Source organism: Apostichopus japonicus, chromosome 9 (genome assembly GCF_037975245.1).
Source record: "Apostichopus japonicus isolate 1M-3 chromosome 9, ASM3797524v1, whole genome shotgun sequence".
NCBI classification, from domain to species: Eukaryota; Metazoa; Echinodermata; class Holothuroidea; order Aspidochirotida; family Stichopodidae; genus Apostichopus; species Apostichopus japonicus.
This window is the reverse complement of record NC_092569.1, coordinates 37,148,665-37,169,578: the sequence shown is the minus strand read 5'-3', so window position 1 is coordinate 37,169,578 and position 20,914 is coordinate 37,148,665. Positions and strand designations below refer to the sequence as shown.

The 20,914-nt window shown below is 39.5% G+C and overlaps 1 protein-coding gene across 1 annotated transcript; it reads left to right on the top strand.

Moving 5' to 3' along the window:
• Nucleotides 1–632: 632 nt before the first annotated feature.
• On the top strand, nucleotides 633–20,908 carry LOC139973584 (uridylate-specific endoribonuclease B-like). Its single transcript, XM_071980374.1, has 9 exons — nucleotides 633–793; nucleotides 7,468–7,578; nucleotides 8,981–9,091; nucleotides 10,991–11,122; nucleotides 15,305–15,493; nucleotides 17,654–17,804; nucleotides 18,091–18,299; nucleotides 19,302–19,522; nucleotides 20,192–20,908. Exons 1-9 carry the CDS (start codon nucleotides 736–738, stop codon nucleotides 20,423–20,425), a joined length of 1,416 nt encoding a protein of 471 aa, XP_071836475.1. The 5' UTR covers nucleotides 633–735; the 3' UTR covers nucleotides 20,426–20,908.
• The last annotated feature ends 6 nt before the right edge of the window (nucleotides 20,909–20,914 follow it).

Genomic DNA, 20,914 nt, shown 5'->3' with positions numbered 1-20,914 from the left:
TTCAGATATCTGAAATTGAATTCGAGATATCCGAAATTGAATTCGAGATATCTGAAATTGAATTCGAGATATCTCGAATTCAATTTCAGATATCTGAAATTCCCTGGTATTTCGAGATATCTGAAATTGATTTTAAAATATCTGCAATTATTTGTAGATATCTTAAATAAATTGGAGATATCTGTAATTTAATTTGAGATATCTGAAATTATTTCGAGATATCTGAAATTCCTTATTAAATATTAAAACGGCTTTCCATACGGGCGGCGCAAACCTAGACTACTTGTAGACAAATTACCGTGATGGTTATAGCAGGCAAATCGGGCTTTAGGCACATATTCTGCAATATAGGTACCTGAATGTTGAACAGTTTGGAAGTGATAAGAAATATTTTTGAAACAATTGCGTATGCATTAAGTTTCAATTAGACTCGAGCGGGGATTCACTCATACAAATTGATCTTAAAGGAGCATTCCACATCCTTATTTGACAGTGCAGATTGTAATCTCCAACATTCTTATCGTGTGTAAACAACCTGATACACGTTTGCCATCAATATCAACGACAAAGAAAGCCTTGGTAAGAAAATTATAAAGTCTGCCAGTCAGTATAAAGCAGGTTATCTCGTGTCAACATGCAGTCATGATATATCCATGTGACTTGACATCTGTTGAGGAGCTTTTAAGAACAGATTCTCTGTAGCATCTTTACATTTGTAGATGAGACGTAGCAGAGATGAAGACTACATTGGCGTTCGTTCTTCTGGTGGCGGTGAACGCCATCTCAGCACAAGGTAAGTAGGATTGGAAATTCGGCTAGTTGCTTGCGTTTTATTTGCCTGTTTACTGCTCTCATATTTTATATCATATTTCTTTTTCTTCTTTTACAATTTAGGGCTTCTATATCTATTCGGTTATGGAAGAACAGCTGCTTATCATTATTATTCTATTAAAACTTTAGTTTAAGAGCGTAACTCGGTTAGCCGGAGCTAAGCTTCCACGAGGCCCTAAAATAATACAAAAATATGTAACCAGAGTAAAATACATAAAGTTTTAAACTTTATGAAATAATTGAGTAACCTGAAATTCAACTGAATTACAGATGTTTTACAACGTTGGAAATTCTTAAAGAGTGATCCAATATCAAACCATAAAATGTAATGTACATGAACATTAAATGGAGTGTAGTAACACTTTCAAAGAAGTAAGCGTTGAAAGGAACTAAAACATGGCCTAACTAAAACTCGACTTGTCTTTAACTACTATAGTGAGGTTCTTTGTATTCTTACATTGTTTCGCTGCAATGTATTTAAACTTTTCCTGTGGAATTCATTTTCCACCATTCAGAAACATATTTAATCCGAAATCCATGGTTATGTATATCATGTGTATAATCAAACACCTAGAATTACTCGGGCCACATATTTTTGGAGTTTTTCGATTTGGTCAATGTTTCCCTGGTTGCATGAATCCCATGTAAGATTACTATAATCTATGAATGGCAGAATATAGTATAACACGCAAGTACAGGAAAGTCAATATATCTCTTAATTCGATTACTGTAATCTATGAATGGCAGAATATAGTATAACACGCAAGTACAGGAAAGTCAATATATCTCTTAATTCGATTACTGTAATCTATGAATGGCAGAATATAGTATAACACGCAAGTACAGGAAAGTCAATATATCTCTTAATTCGATTACTGTAATCTATGAATGGCAGAATATAGTATAACACGCAAGTACAGGAAAGTCAATATATCTCTTAATTCGATTACTATAATCTATGAATGGCAGAATATAGTATAACACGCAAGTACAGGAAAGTCAATATATCTCTTAATTCGATTACTGTAATCTATGAATGGCAGAATATAGTATAACACGCAAGTACAGGAAAGTCAATATATCTCTTAATTCGATTACTATAATCTATGAATGGCAGAATATAGTATAACACGCAAGTACAGGAAAGTCAATATATCTCTTAATTCGATTACTGTAATCTATGAATGGCAGAATATAGTATAACACGCTAGTACAGGAAAGTCAATATATCTCTTAATTCGATTACTATAATCTATGAATGGCAGAATATAGTATAACACGCAAGTACAGGAAAGTCAATATATCTCTTAATTCGATTACTGTAATCTATGAATGGCAGAATATAGTATAACACGCAAGTACAGGAAAGTCAATATATCTCTTAATTCGATTACTATAATCTATGAATGGCAGAATATAGTATAACACGCAAGTACAGGAAAGTCAATATATCTCTTAATTCGATTACTGTAATCTATGAATGGCAGAATATAGTATAACACGCAAGTACAGGAAAGTCAATATATCTCTTAATTCTTCTGAACAGTGCTATTCTATTGCTTATGGTGTCACAAACAAAAATGATTGTTTTTTCTCCTTTTTTAGTTCACTTTGTGTTCTGTTATACAGATATGTTTGCAGCCATTTACTTGATGTATCAGAGCATTGGCAGATTTTAACTGTCCCCAATAAGATGCCTTGATTTACAAGGTCGAACCCTTTTGTTAGGTCTAGCATACTAGAGCCTACTAAAGTTCAATATTTTGCACCCAACTTTCTGTTAAATTATGCAGGCTGTCTCACATGAATGTTTCGCTCTAAACCCTGATTGTGTCGATCTTAGTCAGCAAAACTTATCAACATATTCATATGATTTTTGATGAATATTTTTATCCAAATTTTGACACTAACGGAAGTAATTCCATTGGTCGGTAATTAGCAGGATCTTAGGGGGACCCGTTTTTGTAAATCGGGATAACTTTAGCCGACTCCCATGTCGGTGGAAATGCGTTTTCTCGAATACAAAAATTCAATTTATGTGTAAGACTCTATATCATATAGGGTGCAATTTTCATTAAAATTTAAGCACTCAACTCATCGAAGCCAGTAGCTTTAGTAGTTTCATACATTCATTTCAGTATAAATATAAAATTTTAAAGAGGAGTCATAAAATACGTTAACAGGAAGTATAAATAATATGAAAGTGAAATAAGTTAAAAGGTAAGTTGATAGGATCTCATACAAAATACATATACACATACAAAAGTCAGTACATAAAACGATATAACAGACTACAACAAACATTCTAAGTGCTCGGAATGAACGTATAAAGCAGCACGGTATATAAGAGAGTTCATGTAAACTTTTAATCTGTATTTTGGCAAAACGTTGAGATTTCTATTCGATTTGTGCAGGAGACTTTTCAGTACAGTAAACAGAGGGTGATTCTGATCACTGTTAATCTTAGTGTCTAAGTTATTAAGATACTGTAGGCAAGGGCGGCGGAAGCACGGGGGGGGGCACCGACATCAAAGGGCACTTTGCAGAAACTCGATTGGATGCAGCCTTATATTTAGTTCCCTTTATAACTCTTATTGTATTACCTTATTTGCGTATACACATCACTCCATCAACGCCCCCCACCCCCACCCCCCCCCCTAAAGGAAAATATGCATACTAGCACTGCAATATCCAATGTGCAGATTGGGAAACAAGGAACGAGTTTTCTTTTGAGACAAAATGAGGTGAAATCATGCTAGTTGCTAAAGTAGGAATCTTCCGATTTAGAGTTTATTTCTTGATAATATCTTAACAAATTTTTTCCATTCGAAATAGCTTTGAGTTTGACCCACAGAAATTCATTAAAAGTCAAGGGCGTAGCCAGGATTTGCAAAGTTGTATGCACGACTATCTGCGCGGAGCGCCACCATCGGTTGGCGCGGAGAGTACAAGAAAATTGTTGGTTTTACAAACCCCTCAGATGGCCGGAAACGGCCCTTCCCGAGTGTTCATTCTGGTTCCCTGGCCTCTTGCTAACTTGAGACACCTCAATTTTTATGTAGAAAAAGGGCACCTTTTTAACCTGAGGAAAAGTGGGGGGCACGTGCCCCCTGTGCCCCCCCCCCCCCCGGTTCCGCCGCCCTTGACTGTAGGACAAACTGACTCGTAATTTCCGGTTATCAAAGCTAGTGCCTGTAGGTAGCTTAGTGGATGCAGAGGCGTCAATCCGATTTGAAACTTGGGGGGACGTAATCTATTCAAGTATACCGGCCGTAAGTACTATCTAAGCGGAGCGCCACCATCGGTCGGCGCGCAGCGTACGCAGAAAATTTCAATACCTGCCAGATCGCTGGAGATGGCACTTGCCAGGCTGGATAGCAGCCATCTAGTTGCGTGATTTCGGGAGCAAAATGTTTCAGGATAGAATACCCCTCATTTGTTCGAACCCATGACAACTAACAATCTGTGAATAAATTTACTTCGAAATGGGCACATTATATTGCACCCAGTCTGTCAAGGAATTACCCCTGGGCCTCAGATATAGGCCTATATGAACGATGTCCCAAAGTGTCCCCGGATATACTATAGGCGAAGGAAGCTATCCGCCGCGACTGCATGTGAATTTCTCGACTTGCCGTCCTGGGAGTCATACCACAAAATGGTGCATTTCCTAATACGCCATTATTATTAATTTAAATAACTAACTAATTAGGCACAGTCCAGATCCGAGTTCGTATAGTGAGCTTATAAGGTCATAGCGCAAACTTGGCCAAAAGTCGTCATACGCCAGCATGTTAAACCACCAATGACTTGTAATGCCACCCGTGACATACTTTCAATGGGACTGTGTCAGTTTAAATGTTTTGCTAGGTCTACGAGAATACATTTCTATGAAATTTGAAACAAGGATGGCAAGACAAACCACTTTAATTATGTTTTCAGGACCTCACACATGCGCATGTATTGTCAGACTTAGAAAAGGTCCGATGTGAGTGGTGGCTAAAGTGATGAAGGCATCAAAATAAATCATTGGTTGTTCGTTGGAGTCCTCACGCAAGTTACCTCGGTTGATAGGTGGCTCTGCATCTGGTAGTCGGGTGAATTCTGGTCGGAGCGTACTATGTAACTTCCGTGTACCCAGTGTTCTCACTGTGGAGTTAACTCCGGTATCACTCAATAACAAGGTAACATGGGATGCGCTGCCACGGAATATGCTCCCTATTTCATTTCCCCAATATAAGGGAACGGGCACCGTCTTTGAAATACCATCTACAACCAAACAACAACTATGTACAGGCTTTGGCTCTAGCTATGAAGTGCCCTCTTTTATGATAATGATGGAGCGCAGTAGTTTTCTACTGGGATCGCCCGAAGATGCGGCGTCTGTAATTCGAGGAACCAAAGAACTTCTCTGCTAACTCCTCAGGCTTCAACTGGGCTAGACGTTCGCGGTGAATATGGCACACCATCACATGATTCAGCCTCTGTTGAGTCATGGTCCTCCGGAGCCATGTCTTCAAACGCCTCAAAGCACTAAAAGATCCCTCGGCTTCCGTCGACGGAGGAGACGAGGAGCAACAGCAAGAGAGCTTCGACTTCACCAAACATAGCCCGAACAGCTGGATTCATCGACTTTTTCATCGAATATTTGAAAAGTTGCAGGATTACCGATGTGAAAAATCTCGGTCACTTTTCATAGAACGTATGATATGAATCCTGAGATGTGTAAGCCCTAACAAAATAGAGCCAAGACACTACTCTTTTTCCAAATGTGTGTGTGTGGGGGGGGGGGGGGGTGGGGGGCATTTGATAGTGTGTCCCCCACCCATCGAAATGCGGGGGGACGTGTCCCCCCCCCCCCAGGATTGACGCCCATGAGTGGATGCCAACTGACCTAGTAATTCATGTCTTCTATTAACACGTTTGTTAATAGTTTTCATCCATGTTTACATACATGCTTGATACAGAGATGAAATGTTAATAAAAGGCACCTTCGGTTATACTTTTTCTATAGGCTAAGTCAATTCCAGAAGTGTACTTTGGCTTAAGTTTGAACAATTTAACGATGATTGAACGTTTCCTAAGATCTGCCGTAGTTCTTTTGGTATTTCCACAGTTTTTGGCATTAGCACTTTTAAAGTAATCCTGTTTACATTGTCGAATGAGGGATGTTGTCTTGTTTCTCCAGGGACGATGCTGCAGGGGTTCATTAAATTTCGCTTTTTCCTTCATTTTCTTTGCAGAGTTTAATTCTGTGTTTATCCAAGCAGGTTGATATTTTCTTTTAACCCTTTGTATTAGCTAATTGCATAAGGCAGGTCTTACAAAAATACATCGTCATGCATATTTGTAATGCATAGTTATAAGTAATCGAAGTATGCATTCTTTTCTTTACTTGTTTCTCTTTGTGACAGAGAAAAATATACCAGAAAATGATCGCTCAATCTAATATGTGGTACTTGCACATTTTTCATCATTTCACATGATCGATCAGGGAGCTAGTGTTTTCGGTAAATTTGGGTGGATCTCTTACCATTTGTTCTAGGTAAAAATGACATAACGTTTCTGCCCGTGTTTCATGGTTACTAATACTTTCATTTAAATTAAGATGTTAAATCTCCTATGGCAACGACATCTGGGCAGGTACTACATGGTGTAGTAAGCATGTTTCTATGAAAAATGTTCATCCATTCTACTCTAGCATTTGGGGTATATAAGTTACTCATAAAAGCATGGTGCAGTTTATTTCAAATTCTTTACGTCTAATAAAGTACGACACATAGTACCAAATTAGTACGACACTTTTTGTTTTGCTGTATTTTATGTTATCATGGTATTATCTTAAATATTTCCTATCATTTGAGCCTAAAATTTTGGAAATTGGTTGAAAAATTACCGAGATATAAGCGTTGTCATCAGACTGTGGACACGCCCCTCCACCAGAATATACAATGCATAAACAATACACATATAAACACGCACACGTGCATCCTACCCATTGTGCAAATCTCTCTAACAACCAATTAGTGGCGCTATTCCGACATTCATTGCTTTACTTTTGTAAGGTAAAGAACATAATATTTGTTAGATTATTTAAAAGGGTGTAGGGGGCGTGAGATAAAAAAAATTCAGACAATGAAGAATTTTTCAACTGTTTCTCGGTTTTTGGGCGGGTTTTGGCAATATTCCGATGATAATTCAAATGTCCAATTCTCTAAAGCCCTGATCTTTTCAGGGTAGTTTTTTCTATTTTCTAGAACATTTATGAAGGTGCTTGCCTGTTTCTAAGTGGAGCCTAGATTGTTTTGAAAGTTAAAAAGGCAAGATGTAGACTTTTTCACACTTTTTAAATCAAAACAAAGTTTGAACCAAAATTTTGGAAATAAACATCAATAGCAGCCCCGAAAAAATAGGTATTTTTGAATAGATCTGTATTTCTTAATTCTAATACTCAAACCAACTCTATATAGCTAGAAGGGTTGGGAAGGGTTATGCCCAAAAAACCTAACACTTTTCAAAGTGTTAGGTTTTTTGGGCATAATCCCCCCTGTAAAAGGTCAAGAAGATAGTGTAGCCTGGAGGGACCAGGTGGTTATCAGCTTTCCAAAATATGTTAAATTTGTTGTTCATCTCCAGATTCCTGTAGCAGTTTAGGATGCGTCGACTACGACATTGCGTTGTCATGTCAGTGCAACAGGTTATGTGAAGGCTACGGAAACTGCTGCTCAGACTACTATGGTTTGTGTGGTAAGTAAAGACTCATTCCTGCCAGTAGCTAGGCTACGCAAACTGCTGCTCAGACTACTATGGTGTGTGTGGTAAGTAAAGACTCAATCCTGCCAGTAGCTAGGCTACGCAAACTGCTGCTCAGACTACTATGGTTTGTGTGGTAAGTAAAGACTCATTCCTGCCAGTAGCTAGGCTACGCAAACTGCTGCTCAGACTACTATGGTTTGTGTGGTAAGTAAAGACTCATTCCTGCCAGTAGCTAGGCTATGCAAACTGCTGCTCAGATTACTATGGTTTGTGCGGTAAGTATAAGACTCATTCCTGTCAGTAGCTAGGCTACGCAAACTGCTGCTCAGACTACTATGGTTTGTGTGGTAAGTAAAGACTCATTCCTGCCAGTAGCTAGGCTACGCAAACTGCTGCTCAGACTACTATGGTTTGTGTGGTAAGTAAAGACTCATTCCTGCCAGTAGCTAGGCTACGCAAACTGCTGCTCAGATTACTATGGTTTGTGCGGTAAGTATAAGACTCATTCCTGTCAGTAGCTAGGCTACGCAAACTGCTGCTCAGACTACTATGGTTTGTGTGGTAAGTAAAGACTCATTCCTGCCAGTAGCTAGGCTACGCAAACTGCTGCTCAGACTACTATGGTTTGTGTGGTAAGTAAAGACTCATTCCTGTCAGTAGCTAGGCTACGCAAACTGCTGCTCAGACTACTATGGTTTGTGCGGTAGGTATAAGACTCATTCCTGTCAGTAGCTAGGCTACGCAAACTGCTGCTCAGATTACTATGGTTTGTGCGGTAAGTATAAGACTCATTCCTGTCAGTAGCTAGGCTACGCAAACTGCTGCTCAGACTACTATGGTTTGTGTGGTAAGTAAAGACTCATTCCTGTCAGTAGCTAGGCTACGCAAACTGCTGCTCAGACTACTATGGTTTGTGTGGTAAGTAAAGACTCATTCCTGCCAGTAGCTAGGCTACGCAAACTGCTGCTCAGACTACTATGGTTTGTGCGGTAAGTAAAGACTCATTTCTGTCAGTAGCTAGGCTACGCAAACTGCTGCTCAGACTACTAGGGTTTGTGTGGTAAGTAAAGACTCATTCCTGCCAGTAGCTAGGCTACGCAAACTGCTGCTCAGATTACTATGGTTTGTGCGGTAAGTATAAGACTCATTCCTGTCAGTAGCTAGGCTACGCAAACTGCTGCTCAGACTACTATGGTTTGTGTGGTAAGTAAAGACTCATTTCTGCCAGTAGGTCATTCTCCAATCAACGATGGTTCTATCATAATTCATAAAGATCTTTTAGTTTGTACAATTGTGACAATCGCGCTATGGTTGTTAGGAGACTACCATTAAAGTCACGAATTGCTCCTAGCCATTTAATGTGTTTTGCTTTGTTTGCTTTGTTTTCTTTAAGATACATGTGAAGCTTTTGGAGGGTGCTTGGACTACGACAATAGACACTCGTGTCAATGTAACGTAGATTGTTCCTCATTCGGAAACTGCTGCTCAGACTACGAGAGTTTTTGTAAGTATGACGTCATCTTTCTTAAACAGTTAGGGCTGAACGTAACACTGTAACAAAGGCGTCAATTATAGCAACGATCAACAATGCCAACATCGTCCGGATATGTAGCAACATGGATTTAAAAATCGTTAACAACGTGATTTGTAGCAATGGCCACAAATACAAATAGGCGTCAATACAATCAATGGGGCTGTGAAGCGTATTCTAGTTATTGTTATTGTGAAGCGTATTCTAGTTATTGTCATTATGACGTCACCCATGGCTCGCGCATTGGTGGTTTGCGCTGTGGTGTGGCGGGATATAAATCACGCACTATTAGAAGCGTATCTTTTGTTTTAAATGATTCGGGGTTGGAAGACAGCCAAACTGGTTCAAATTGGTTGAGTGCCCATTTGCATATGCTCATCTGCATATCAGGTTGGCACTCAACCAATCAAGAGTTTGGTAAGGGGTGAGTTAAAAGTTTACACCAATCGGGTTCAAGGGCAGAGCGTGTGCCCTGTGCAACGCGTCTTAATTTGTTATTTTGGAATCAGGGGTTTAAGTGTTTCTTAAAGATTTATCGAGGAGTTGAAGTTTATCTCGCGAAGTCTACAGACGTAGAACAGTAGGCTCCGTTATTTATATTTTCGTCTGTAGTCTTCGGGCTCTTTACATTTTAATTATCTAAAGTTACAAGTTACAGTTTTATCCTGAATCATAAAAAGAAGACATATATTATGCAGTACCCGCTTTTCCTGATTATTTCACGTTTCACGCTCGGTTCTACGGTATCAGTGTAAGGCCGGGCTTACCGTTCCCGAACTACCTAAAATAAGCCTTACAGGGCAAACATTTTCCATTGGCGTCCTTTGAAAACTTTAGAGGCGTGGCCCTCATTTTGAAATTTCTATTTGCGGCAAATGTTGCTTTACGTTCATCACGTAATGCTGATGCAGTCATCCTACACATTGTTTAGCACCGACTTTAGATATGATTTAAGCTGATAGTTTAGCACATTGGCCTGACATAAATGACCTCGGATCGAGAGGACTTGAAATCACTAATAAACAGAGGGCTGACCAATTCCGAGATGGCTGGAGTAATGGGCATCTAAGAAGAAAAGCTAAAGCTTTCCTGAACATTCGCTCATTAGAATTCCTACTATATTGCTAAACTACAGCAGTAACTTTCACTATTCCCAGGTCGACCAGCCTAGCACCGATAATTTTTAAATGAACATGCGTAGATCATAACCATTGTAGGCCACGCCTCTGAAAACTTTCTGAAGGGCGCCGTTGCTCAGTACAAATTTCACGTTGTTAACGACTTTTACATATCCGTTGCTACAAATCAGGACATTGTTGCGATTTTTACATTGTCGTTGCTACAAATCACGTTGTTAAAGAGTACATGGTTGTTGTTCCAAATCAGGACGTTTTTAACGGATTTTCCCTCTGTGCGTTCCATAGAAAGATATACGTACTGAGCGAAGAGATGCTAATGATATCAAATGATCCTAATGATAGGCATATATTAGTATAGGCTGCGATATCTTGTAAAGGTGCCATGTAGACTATTGCTTATTGGCACTCAATAGGTATCTTGTATTCTGCTGCTTATTGACACTCAATAGGTATCAATGAGAATACGCGTTAATACTCATCAATAAGAAAGACAATAAACTTGGTTACGGAATGGAATATTTATGTAACGGATATGTGTAGCCTCCTGACAATGGACACCATCCCTCCCATGCTCACCCATATGTAGTTATTAAACTGGAAAATGAATATGCAATATATATTGTTTGTCGGTATGGTAGATGTGATAGAGTAGGCCTACTCAGTTTAAGTGTGAAAGGCAGCACACCTGTGGCCTGAGATGTTAATAACCGTTTCTTGAAATTTACTCTGTTAGGTGGCTCTGGAGCTCCAGATAACTGTGTCGGACGATGTGGCACGTCACCAGATGCTACCAAAACATGCCAGTGCGACGCTGATTGCTCAACGTACGGTGACTGTTGCTCGGATTTCACTAGCACCTGTAGTGGTTAGTTTAAATATCAGTTAAATATCAGTTATGAGTTATGTTTTTTAATTGTAATTCAATAGATTCATCATGATCGTGTTGCCATCGTCTTAATGTAGTCTAAGTTATTACAGCAGTGTAGGATTTGCTCTCATTTCACGTTAAAAGAATAGTCCAGCGGTTTTCGTATTAATGATAGTTAACCAGAAAAATACAAAACAACACTCTATATCGATATCTGTTTAACAGGCAGAGAGAAATTTACATTTGAAACTATGCATTTAAACTTTTTAAAAATTCTGACAAACGAACATTTGTTCTCAACGTGATTGGTTGCATCGAATATAGCTGGGGCATGATCCCTGCTTACACGATAGGTACTGTGGCTTCTAACTGGCGCACTATCAAACATATTGCTATACAGGCTATCTAACTTCTAGCAGTTTATTTATGTCTAGCAGTTTATTTTATAGTATAGTTTAAAGTTTAGTGACAGCAGTGAGTTTATTACCACCAGTATATTGTAACGTTGACCAGTGTCTCAGGAAGTTCCGGCTGTTTGAACTAATAAAAATCTTTAACACATATCAAGACAAAAATCGGAAAAGAGGTTGATGACTGGGGTTGATCTCTAATTTATTGATGTAGTCATTCGATCGATGATTCACTGTCATATGATTTTTGCCACAGATTACGGCATTGACAAATTTTACAGAGACAAACAGTTAAGAAATGGTAAATTAATTTTCTTCACAGTTACGCAATTACGCAACTATCGCAGTTAACCCTACTCGTAAGAGGCACACAGGAGATTTTGTTGGGACTCACTCAACTACAGGCTAAAAGAGTTAAACATGTTTATCAGCTTATAGATCACTAAATAAAACATCTCTTTTCGACACAACTGAACCACTACGTAGGTAAATGTATCTACAAATGAAGGATAATATTGCGTTGGTTGACACTAACACTCTCGCACAGTAGCGTAGCCAGGATTTTTTCAGTGGGGGGGGGGGGCTTGACCATTTCCTGGGAGGGCGTCTTGTTACTATCTAAGCGGAGCGCCACCATGAGTTGGCGCGCAGCGTCCCCAAAATTTTTAGCTAAAAAGGCCTCCTAGATCGTTGGAAATGACACTTCCCAGGCCTTGTAAGCTGCTGTAAAGTTTTCTCAACATCCTTTATTTTGAGATCCCATGTCTTGATATGGTCATCAAATAGTTTAGTGAAATAGAAAGAAAAAACAGTTTGGTAAGTTACTTTGAAATACCATGACATATCTTTTGTGAGTTTGACACCGGAATTGACATTTTCCGACAAATATGCAAATTGCACGTGGAAAATAAGGAAAGATTGACTGGGCTTTCAGGCAAGTAACATAACTGAAATGACCGAACTATATGTAAAACTGACATCAAAGATTGCGTCTGAAATATTATTAGGGTGATAGACTGATTGGCCGGTAGTTCTCAGCGATAGTATCGTCTTGCAAAATTGTTTTTTTTTAGCGGTTTTAAGAGCATCAGGGCACGTCCCAGAAGTGAAAACCCGATTGAAAATGTAACAGAGTATCGAGGCAATGACGCGAGCAATGATGTGAGAAACCTGTATGATGTCAGCATTTTTTACCTATTAACATCTTCTTGGCATTTCAGTACCTGGAAACATGGAGGTAAAGATCAGTTAATGTGCACTGTGATCCTGGTTGGCTGTTTGTGTATTTATTCAGGTGCAGTATAGAGAGGGATTTCCGAAGGGAGGGCAAACCTGTAGGCAAATTATCAGAGCCGTAGATTCGGCATTGGAAACTATCTAAGCGTAGCGCCACCATGTATTGGCGCGAAGCGCATCAGAAAATTTTGGCCGAAAATGTCTCCCGATCGTTGGAAATGGCACTTCCCAGGCATTGCAAGTTGCATTTAAGCATTTTTTATCTTGAAATTACTAGCGATATCATAAAAACGTACAAAAAATATGCTCAAGGGGGGGGGGGGGAGGAGCGGTCTCCACCTTCGCCCACCCCCCTGGCTACGCCCCTGTTTTTATTAGAGCAGGAATTATATAATTCGACGGTCGTTAACATGTGTTTTCAGTACAGTGCGACTACTGTAGATGTCTTCTCGGCCTATGCGCTATGTCACGTCAGGTTTTTTCAGCAACTATAGCCTACTGCCGGTCCGCGGTCGAAGGGTCGTTCATGAGTGGTCATCATGGAGATTCGAGACCACTCAGACAAATGATATATTTTTCGCACATGTAATTTTTTTTTCGACACCCAAAATCCCAGTGGGGCGACTGGGGGGCGACAAGCTTTCATGGGGGCTGTCGCCCACCCCCACGCCCCCCCCCCGGTAGCTACGCCACTGCTCTCGCACTACTTGTGTTGACTGAACAAACATGAACGATATAAACTAGACATTCGTCCACATTACAAATATGGTCTAACGTTTGTGAGCCTCCTAGTGAAGTCGAAATCACAATTATCGAACCCATATAGAAATTGTCAACAAATATTATGCCTCTTTTAAAGTATACCCTCGCTTCTTGTTACTTAAATCGGGGAGACTCCCTGCTTAAATGCACGTAGCGCAACGATAGTTTTCTCAGAAATTCCTAGTTGTATAACAACTCCCTGGTTGTATGAACAATATCCCGTCAACCCAAAGATACCGAATTTTAGCTTTACCAAGACAAAAAATTAAACCTAGAAGTCATGCCAAGTACATAATCGTGTGATAGAACAAATATACCAGTTTAGTGGTGGCGACTTACAGAAAATAGGCGGTTCTCTCAGTTCTCTCTTCGTCAGAGCATGGAGCTCTAAACGAGAATATATAGCTCCATGGTCAGAGGCAAATCTCGGAATACCTCGTGAGCGTGGTGAGCTAAAACTAATAAAACAATCTGCGCTACCACTAACAATGGGAAACATCTCCAAATTCGGGTGCTGATTCGACAGAGTTTTACAAACAAACAAACAGGGGTTACATTGTCATTGGCTGTGCCCACCTGCAACTCGCAACAGCTCTACACCTATTTTGGGAGAGATACAATTACAGACTTCCGGGCGCCACTGATGGGTAAAACTGAGGGAACGCTCAATGCATGACGATAATGTTACACTACCAATTGACGTAAAGGGATATGACATTTCCGTTACAATATTTATTTGTAGCAATTTATTTATAGTTCTAGTAGTATTTATACTAGTACTATTTATTTCTATCAATATATTTATTTCGAGTTGATATATGTCTTGCAGCTTTTATTTCTAACAGTATATTCATATGACAGCGTATCTATTTTTGCAGTATAACAATGTATTGATTTTCACGAAGGAATTCATTAAGGGAAATTTGGGCCTGTCGCAAATTGGTTTATTACATTTAGTTAAATCAATGTTTCTAATTTTGAAAGAGCAAACTAGAAAGTTATAACGAGATTTGGACCAGTGACCTCAAGATTTAAAGTTCAATGCTGCTCTACCACACGAGCTATCCGGCCCTTGGTTGACGAGGATCCCTATTACAATCTGATTTGTATCAAACCGGGTTGTGATACATGGTCACACGTCTGTGTAAGCAGGGAGTTGTTCCATAACAACTCCCTGGTGTAAGGCACGGTGCATGCCATGTGAAAATGAAAGGGTTTCGTTTTTCAGCAATGTTTTAACTTAAATTTCTAACATGATTTATTGTTTATGATTTATTGTAACTGGTGGAGCTCCACATGTAATCCGTCATCGAAATGGGACTGTGTGGTGTGGGTGTGATTATGCGTTATGGCTGGAAGATAATGTCATCTCATGAGGACAGAGAAAGAAGGCTTTGAGTCAGCCCCACGATGGACAAGTTCGGTCACACTGCCGGTTTTGCTGAACACAATGATGGCACATCCGTCTCCCGTAGGCTACTCGGACATTCCTTGTTTTAAGCTTAAAGGAGAAAATGAAGTGTTAACTCAAGAATCATTCAAAATAATGTATTTTGGAAACATCACATATTCTATCTCTTTGCATTCCAGCAAGAGAAGAATTGAAATGTCCAACTAAAACATTTACAAATTTCAACCTTGACAATTGTGATTGATATAGGTATTGTTTTCAATTGATAAAAACTAAATGATAGGAATAGAAACTTAAATGACATTTGACTCAACGGCGAATTGCCCCTTTAACGCATGTGATATCCCTGTTTCTTGTAAGGCACTACAACCACTACCACCACCTCCTCCACAACTGGTGCGACGACCACAACCACAACGCAGGCACCCACAGGAGATACTTGTGTAGGCAGGTGTAATGCTGCTCTGGATTCTTCAAAGTCCTGTCAATGTAACACAGCATGTAATACATACGGTGACTGCTGCCCAGATTACAGCGAGACTTGTGGTGGTAAGTATGGAACGGGGTTGCCATCCAAGGGATCCTCGCATCTATGCAGTGCCGTCGCCAGGGGGTGGCCTGGGGGTGCACGTGCCCTCCCAAAAAATCGTGCCCCCCCCCCCCAGATGCGATTTGTAGTATTAAAAATATACTCCAAAGAATAACTGTATCTGCCTCAATTAAAACATTAATATCGACTAAGCCCGAAAATTCTTGAACATAAAGTTACTTCAAGTTTGCAAAATATAGCACAAGATTGCATCTAAGGACCCTTTATTAATCAAAAATTTCCCCTTAGACCCCTCTCCCACGATGGCATTCACAAACAAACATTGTTCCCCCTTAATTAAGCGATGGCCCCCCAGTGCCCCCCAAGATTGAAATGTCTGGCGACGCAATTGCATCTATGCATGGACAAATACTTTGAATACGCTCAGCTCTACGTTACAGTTATATCTTGTAACAACTGAATGATGATAATGCAATAGCAACAGTATACGCTCTTGGTTATCATGAGGCACCTACAAGTTAGTCAGTTAGTCAGGTTCAGACAAGACAGGTTTATCACCGATTGCTTTTAAAGCAATGTCACACTTACATTGTTTATGGAATCAGTGTCAACAGTCAACTTTGTCTATCCTATGAAGGTTATGTTATAGCTCCAGTGTCTAGAGGGTAGGAACTAATAACAACACTTTTAATACTCGGTCATTGCTTATATGCAGACGACCACACTACAGGATCAACATCCTGACACGGTGGAAAGAGCATATGAAGACGAACACATCACAGGATCAACATCCTTGCCATTGTGGAGAGAAAAAGATCATTTTTCATATATAGAAGAACATCTTTTCACCAAAGCATATATGTTATAATTGTTATTATTATGTTAAGCGCTACGAGAATTATTTCATCGTTTGTTTGGCGCTATATATTCACAGGAACAACATCCTTGCCATTGTAGAGAGATACAGATCATAGTTGACGTATGTATGTGTGTGTATGCGTGTATGTATGTGTGTATGTATGGGTGTGTGTGCGCGTGTATGTATGTATATTAGATACTCCTGTAAGCAGGAACTCGCGAAGAAGCCTCATTGGCTTATCAAAGCCGCAAGCTGACCGAAGTCGCTGACATAGCACTCGTAGCATGAAAGTATTAGTTATACCTGGATAAACGTTCACCAGAGTCACCTTGACCTAGTTGTCCTGGTGTGAGGGGGAGGGGGTGGGTGAGGGGGTAGTAACCTTCACCCGAGACACCACTGTCCTGCCCGGAGAAGAAGACATCACTTATATAACGATCAATTCCCTTGAGGGTACCAATTACCCGAGACACCACTGTCTTGCCATGAAGAGAAGAAATCACTAATATCGCTTTCTATTCCTCATGAGAGTAAGGAACGCCAGAGACACCATTGACATTTCCTGTGCAGAATATATCAAATATCATCATAGTATCAAATATGTTCATGAAAGTAATCAATGCCACAGTGTTAATTCTCTTTGCTGTGAGCTGGGAAGGACCACATTCTTCATTGACATTGCTATAGTCAGGAGCCTTTACCTACAGCATCAATCAATTGTCTCAATCGTAACAATGCCAGAGCCAATCTGTCATTGCTGTAATGAGAACATATCACTTCTACCGTTAATATGAGGGTTCAAAGGAACTTTTTTAGTGAAATATTTTCAGTATCCTCGTGAAAATTGCAAGAGATTCATATGTATCGCTTTCGACATATTGGTGGTTGAAAGTGCTAGTCAATTTTTATATTTCAGTAATGATGACTTCAATTCCCTTAAAACAAACTTGGAATCCTGCACAATCCCTGATCAAAATAATAAAGTGACAAAATAAGGAAAAGATATCTCAGGGCGCATCTCTGAAATCAGACCTGGCATTAGTTTCCAGATCTGGACTATCCTTTCAACCACTTTCCTAAAAGTTAACACAATCACAGATGTGTTTGTCATTGCTGTGAAGAGAAGGCCTCACAGGTTAGGGTCACACAAGCTATACCTTAGAGACGATCCTACGAGCCATGAACTAGTGACGGTAATATGAACTATACATCACTTAGGGCCAACAAGCTGTGACAACACATAAAGGGTTCCACAAGCTATGCACCATTAAATAGTCCCGCTTTGTATTATCATTATTAGGAAGTGGAGGTGGCGGTGGACTTGATTTCAATGTCTATGCATCGGATTTGTGGGCTCGTGATGTGAACCGCATCGACAGTTCCAGCTACACAGTGAATATACAGACTGAGTTATCCAGTTCCAGCAACAATGTTGACCAGGCACCTTCAAAGTAAGTGATAATTAATATGACACCACATCATGGACGGTTTTATTAAGCGTTAATCCAGAGTATGCCAAAAAGGGTGGGGTGCGCTTGTTGGAGTGCCTCAATCCACTATTGCATGAAATAAATATCGACAAACTTTAGTGAGATAGAATGAACCATCATGAAGATGTCACAAAAGAGACGGCACACACTTTATAACGTTTGTCTTGCTAGGCACTATATACTTGATTCGTGTTTATGGTGTCTTAGATGCACTTATTATCATTTCGGTTATATTCTTTCATTAAAGACTGTTCAGTTATTTCGACGAGGCAACCATTTACAATACGGGAACATTTGTCCAGTTCAAAACTCTGTGTGACAATTATGAACCAAATCAAGGTGTAACTGAAGACCGCGATTCAAACCAAGATGACTTGAACGAACAGACCGCTTATCTTGACGCCATTATGGCTACGTCATTGATGCAGCATGCAGTAACCAAGCTCGCTGAAGTTGGTGCGTAAAGGAAATTTATTGTTACTTTAATTGCCCTGTTATGCAGGTGTAAGACTACCTAGTGGTATAAGAAAGTAGATGCTATCTGGTGAGATATGGATAGATAGATAATAACTACTGGGTTCAGACTCGCCTGGTGATACCCGGTGGATCAGAATTGTGCTATCTACCTACTCTATCGTGGTGCAGGTACGTAGTCAGGGGGAGCAATGGAAGCGACCCCCCCCCCCCCCGAATCCCATTTGAGTTCCCGAAAAATAAAGTTGAACTAAAAGCCCTCTTTTCAGGTTGAAGGAAGCTAAGGGACCCTTCTCAATCTTTCCCCTAAAAGTTTGCCTGCTACGTTATACAATACTCTTAATATTGTTTATTTCCTGCAACGTGCATGGGAGGCATTTTGGGCAAAACTTTTTCTCTGTTCATCATGGCGCTCCGTTAAATGTAATAATGCTCCTTTTGTTTAAGGTGACGAGGCTACATCAACATCCTTAAATTATGATTTGTACTGCATTCGTAGCACGTGTACACTTAGCAGGTACATACAGCAGGTATCTGCAAATCACAGAGATGGAAAGTGCAAGAGCATCACTGATTTGTTATTACTGCTGTGATCGCACATGTACATAGCCTACTGTAGCATTTGCAGATTAACACTACATTTTCACAGTGCTTTTACGCGGCGCCTGGTACATGGTCTAGAATTACATGATACAAAGTCTAAGAAATGAAGAAAGCAACTTCAAGAAAGCAACAACAGTTGCTTCATAGAGGGTAGATGCTTCCTAGTGAAGGTTAGGGTAAGTTAATGGAACCAGGAAGATCTATGATGCAATCAAGACAATGGAAAGATACAGTCAGAATAGCGAGAATATGAGGATTTTGATTACGTTAATGATGGACTTCAATTCGTTAAGGATAAGCTGATATTATAAGTGGTTTCATGAGATTTGGTTAGTGTAAACGGTTGATACTTTGTTTATGTTTTTGATCATCCTGTCGTAGGTCTTGTTGCTGATGCTGCTGATTTTAGATCGAAGCTAATCACGGCGTTCTTTGATCTATATCAACGGACTGCCTCTGATGATTCCTCGGGTTTTGAACATTGTTTCTGCGGGGAATGGAAGAGTAGTACCCAAGTCAACGGTTTCCATAACTGGATTCAATTTTACGAGCTGGAAAAGCAGGGCGCTCTCGACTATTATGGCAATTTCGGAATGAGTCAAGTAAGTATTATAATGAGTTATTTACTTATTTTTCTTTTATATTACTGAGGTAATCAACCTTACGGTAAGAAATTAACACCAAGGCAAACTTTGAATTTTTATTTCTATTTTGTTCATCAACTTTGAATTTTTATTTCGGTAATTTGTCTGAAATATTCCTTTAAGGCAAAGCGCATTCTGATATAAGTTCCTCCCTTCAAGCCTTAATGTTGATGAAGTATTGAAAATGCGTCAATACTTCTGTTAGCTTCCCATAAATAACATGGTTTATACGCAAGGGTGACATTCAGCATCTGTGAAGCCACCAGAGAAGTGATTCTTTGATCGGTTATATCGTTGATGCTATGAGGTCAGGCAATCTTTCTCATGCATACGCCATAGCCAATTCAATTATATACAAAGTAATTAGTAGGCCTACAACAGATTTAGATATTGGGCACATATTTCATCGCTTGCTGTATTCTTTGTAGTATATATTTAATACATATTTAGATCGGAGTTAGTATAGCTCTGTGACCTGACGCCATAGTTGAGCCGACGGAAGGCTATATATTTTAATTTGGTGGTGTTGTTGTATAAGGAATCTCTATTATGTTATCATTGCTTTTCTATGTAGTTGTACAATGTTTCATTGTCCTGTGTTAGTAAAGGACCCTTTCACTTTTACAGCCTGATCATCTTGGAGTTCAATTTTACTGGTCTGGTAGGAAGAAGCCGCTAACTTCAATCATGCTTGGTGTCAGCACAGAATTCGAACTAGCTATATACATGGCGTGTTTCCTTGAAAATCCTGGATCGCAGACCTCCTTCACTATCACCGATGGTGCTAACAGTTGGCCAATAAAAGTACAAACTTATACACAAAACACAGTTCATGTTGGATCAGCCTACTTCATCTCTTAAAATAGCCAGATTTCCCAAAAAGTATCATTATTAATCTTCACCCCTTTAACTTATAAAGACCCGTTTACTTGTAAGACCACTGTATTTGTAAGACCTGTTTACTGATTAGACCACTTTGCATATAAGACCACTGTACTCATTAGACCAGTTTACTTGTTAGACCACTGCTCTTATAATACCAATTTCTTTATGAGACTAATAAGTCCCATTTACCAGTTGACCTTAAACGTGACTCCTTTGACCTCTTACATGTTAGCTAGGTTGCAACTTACGTAACTATGTTTGCTAGTCCCAACCTGGCACCCTAAGGCCGTTTAAGAAACGTACATGTAATGAAATAAAGGAACCAATGCTTTCATTAACGATTACGTAACATTTCGTTTGGTTCAAAGATTACATTAAAGTATGTTACTTTGAATTCAATGTATGTAACCTACAATACAAGGATACGTAATAAATAAATAACAAAGACTGCAGATATAAGATGAT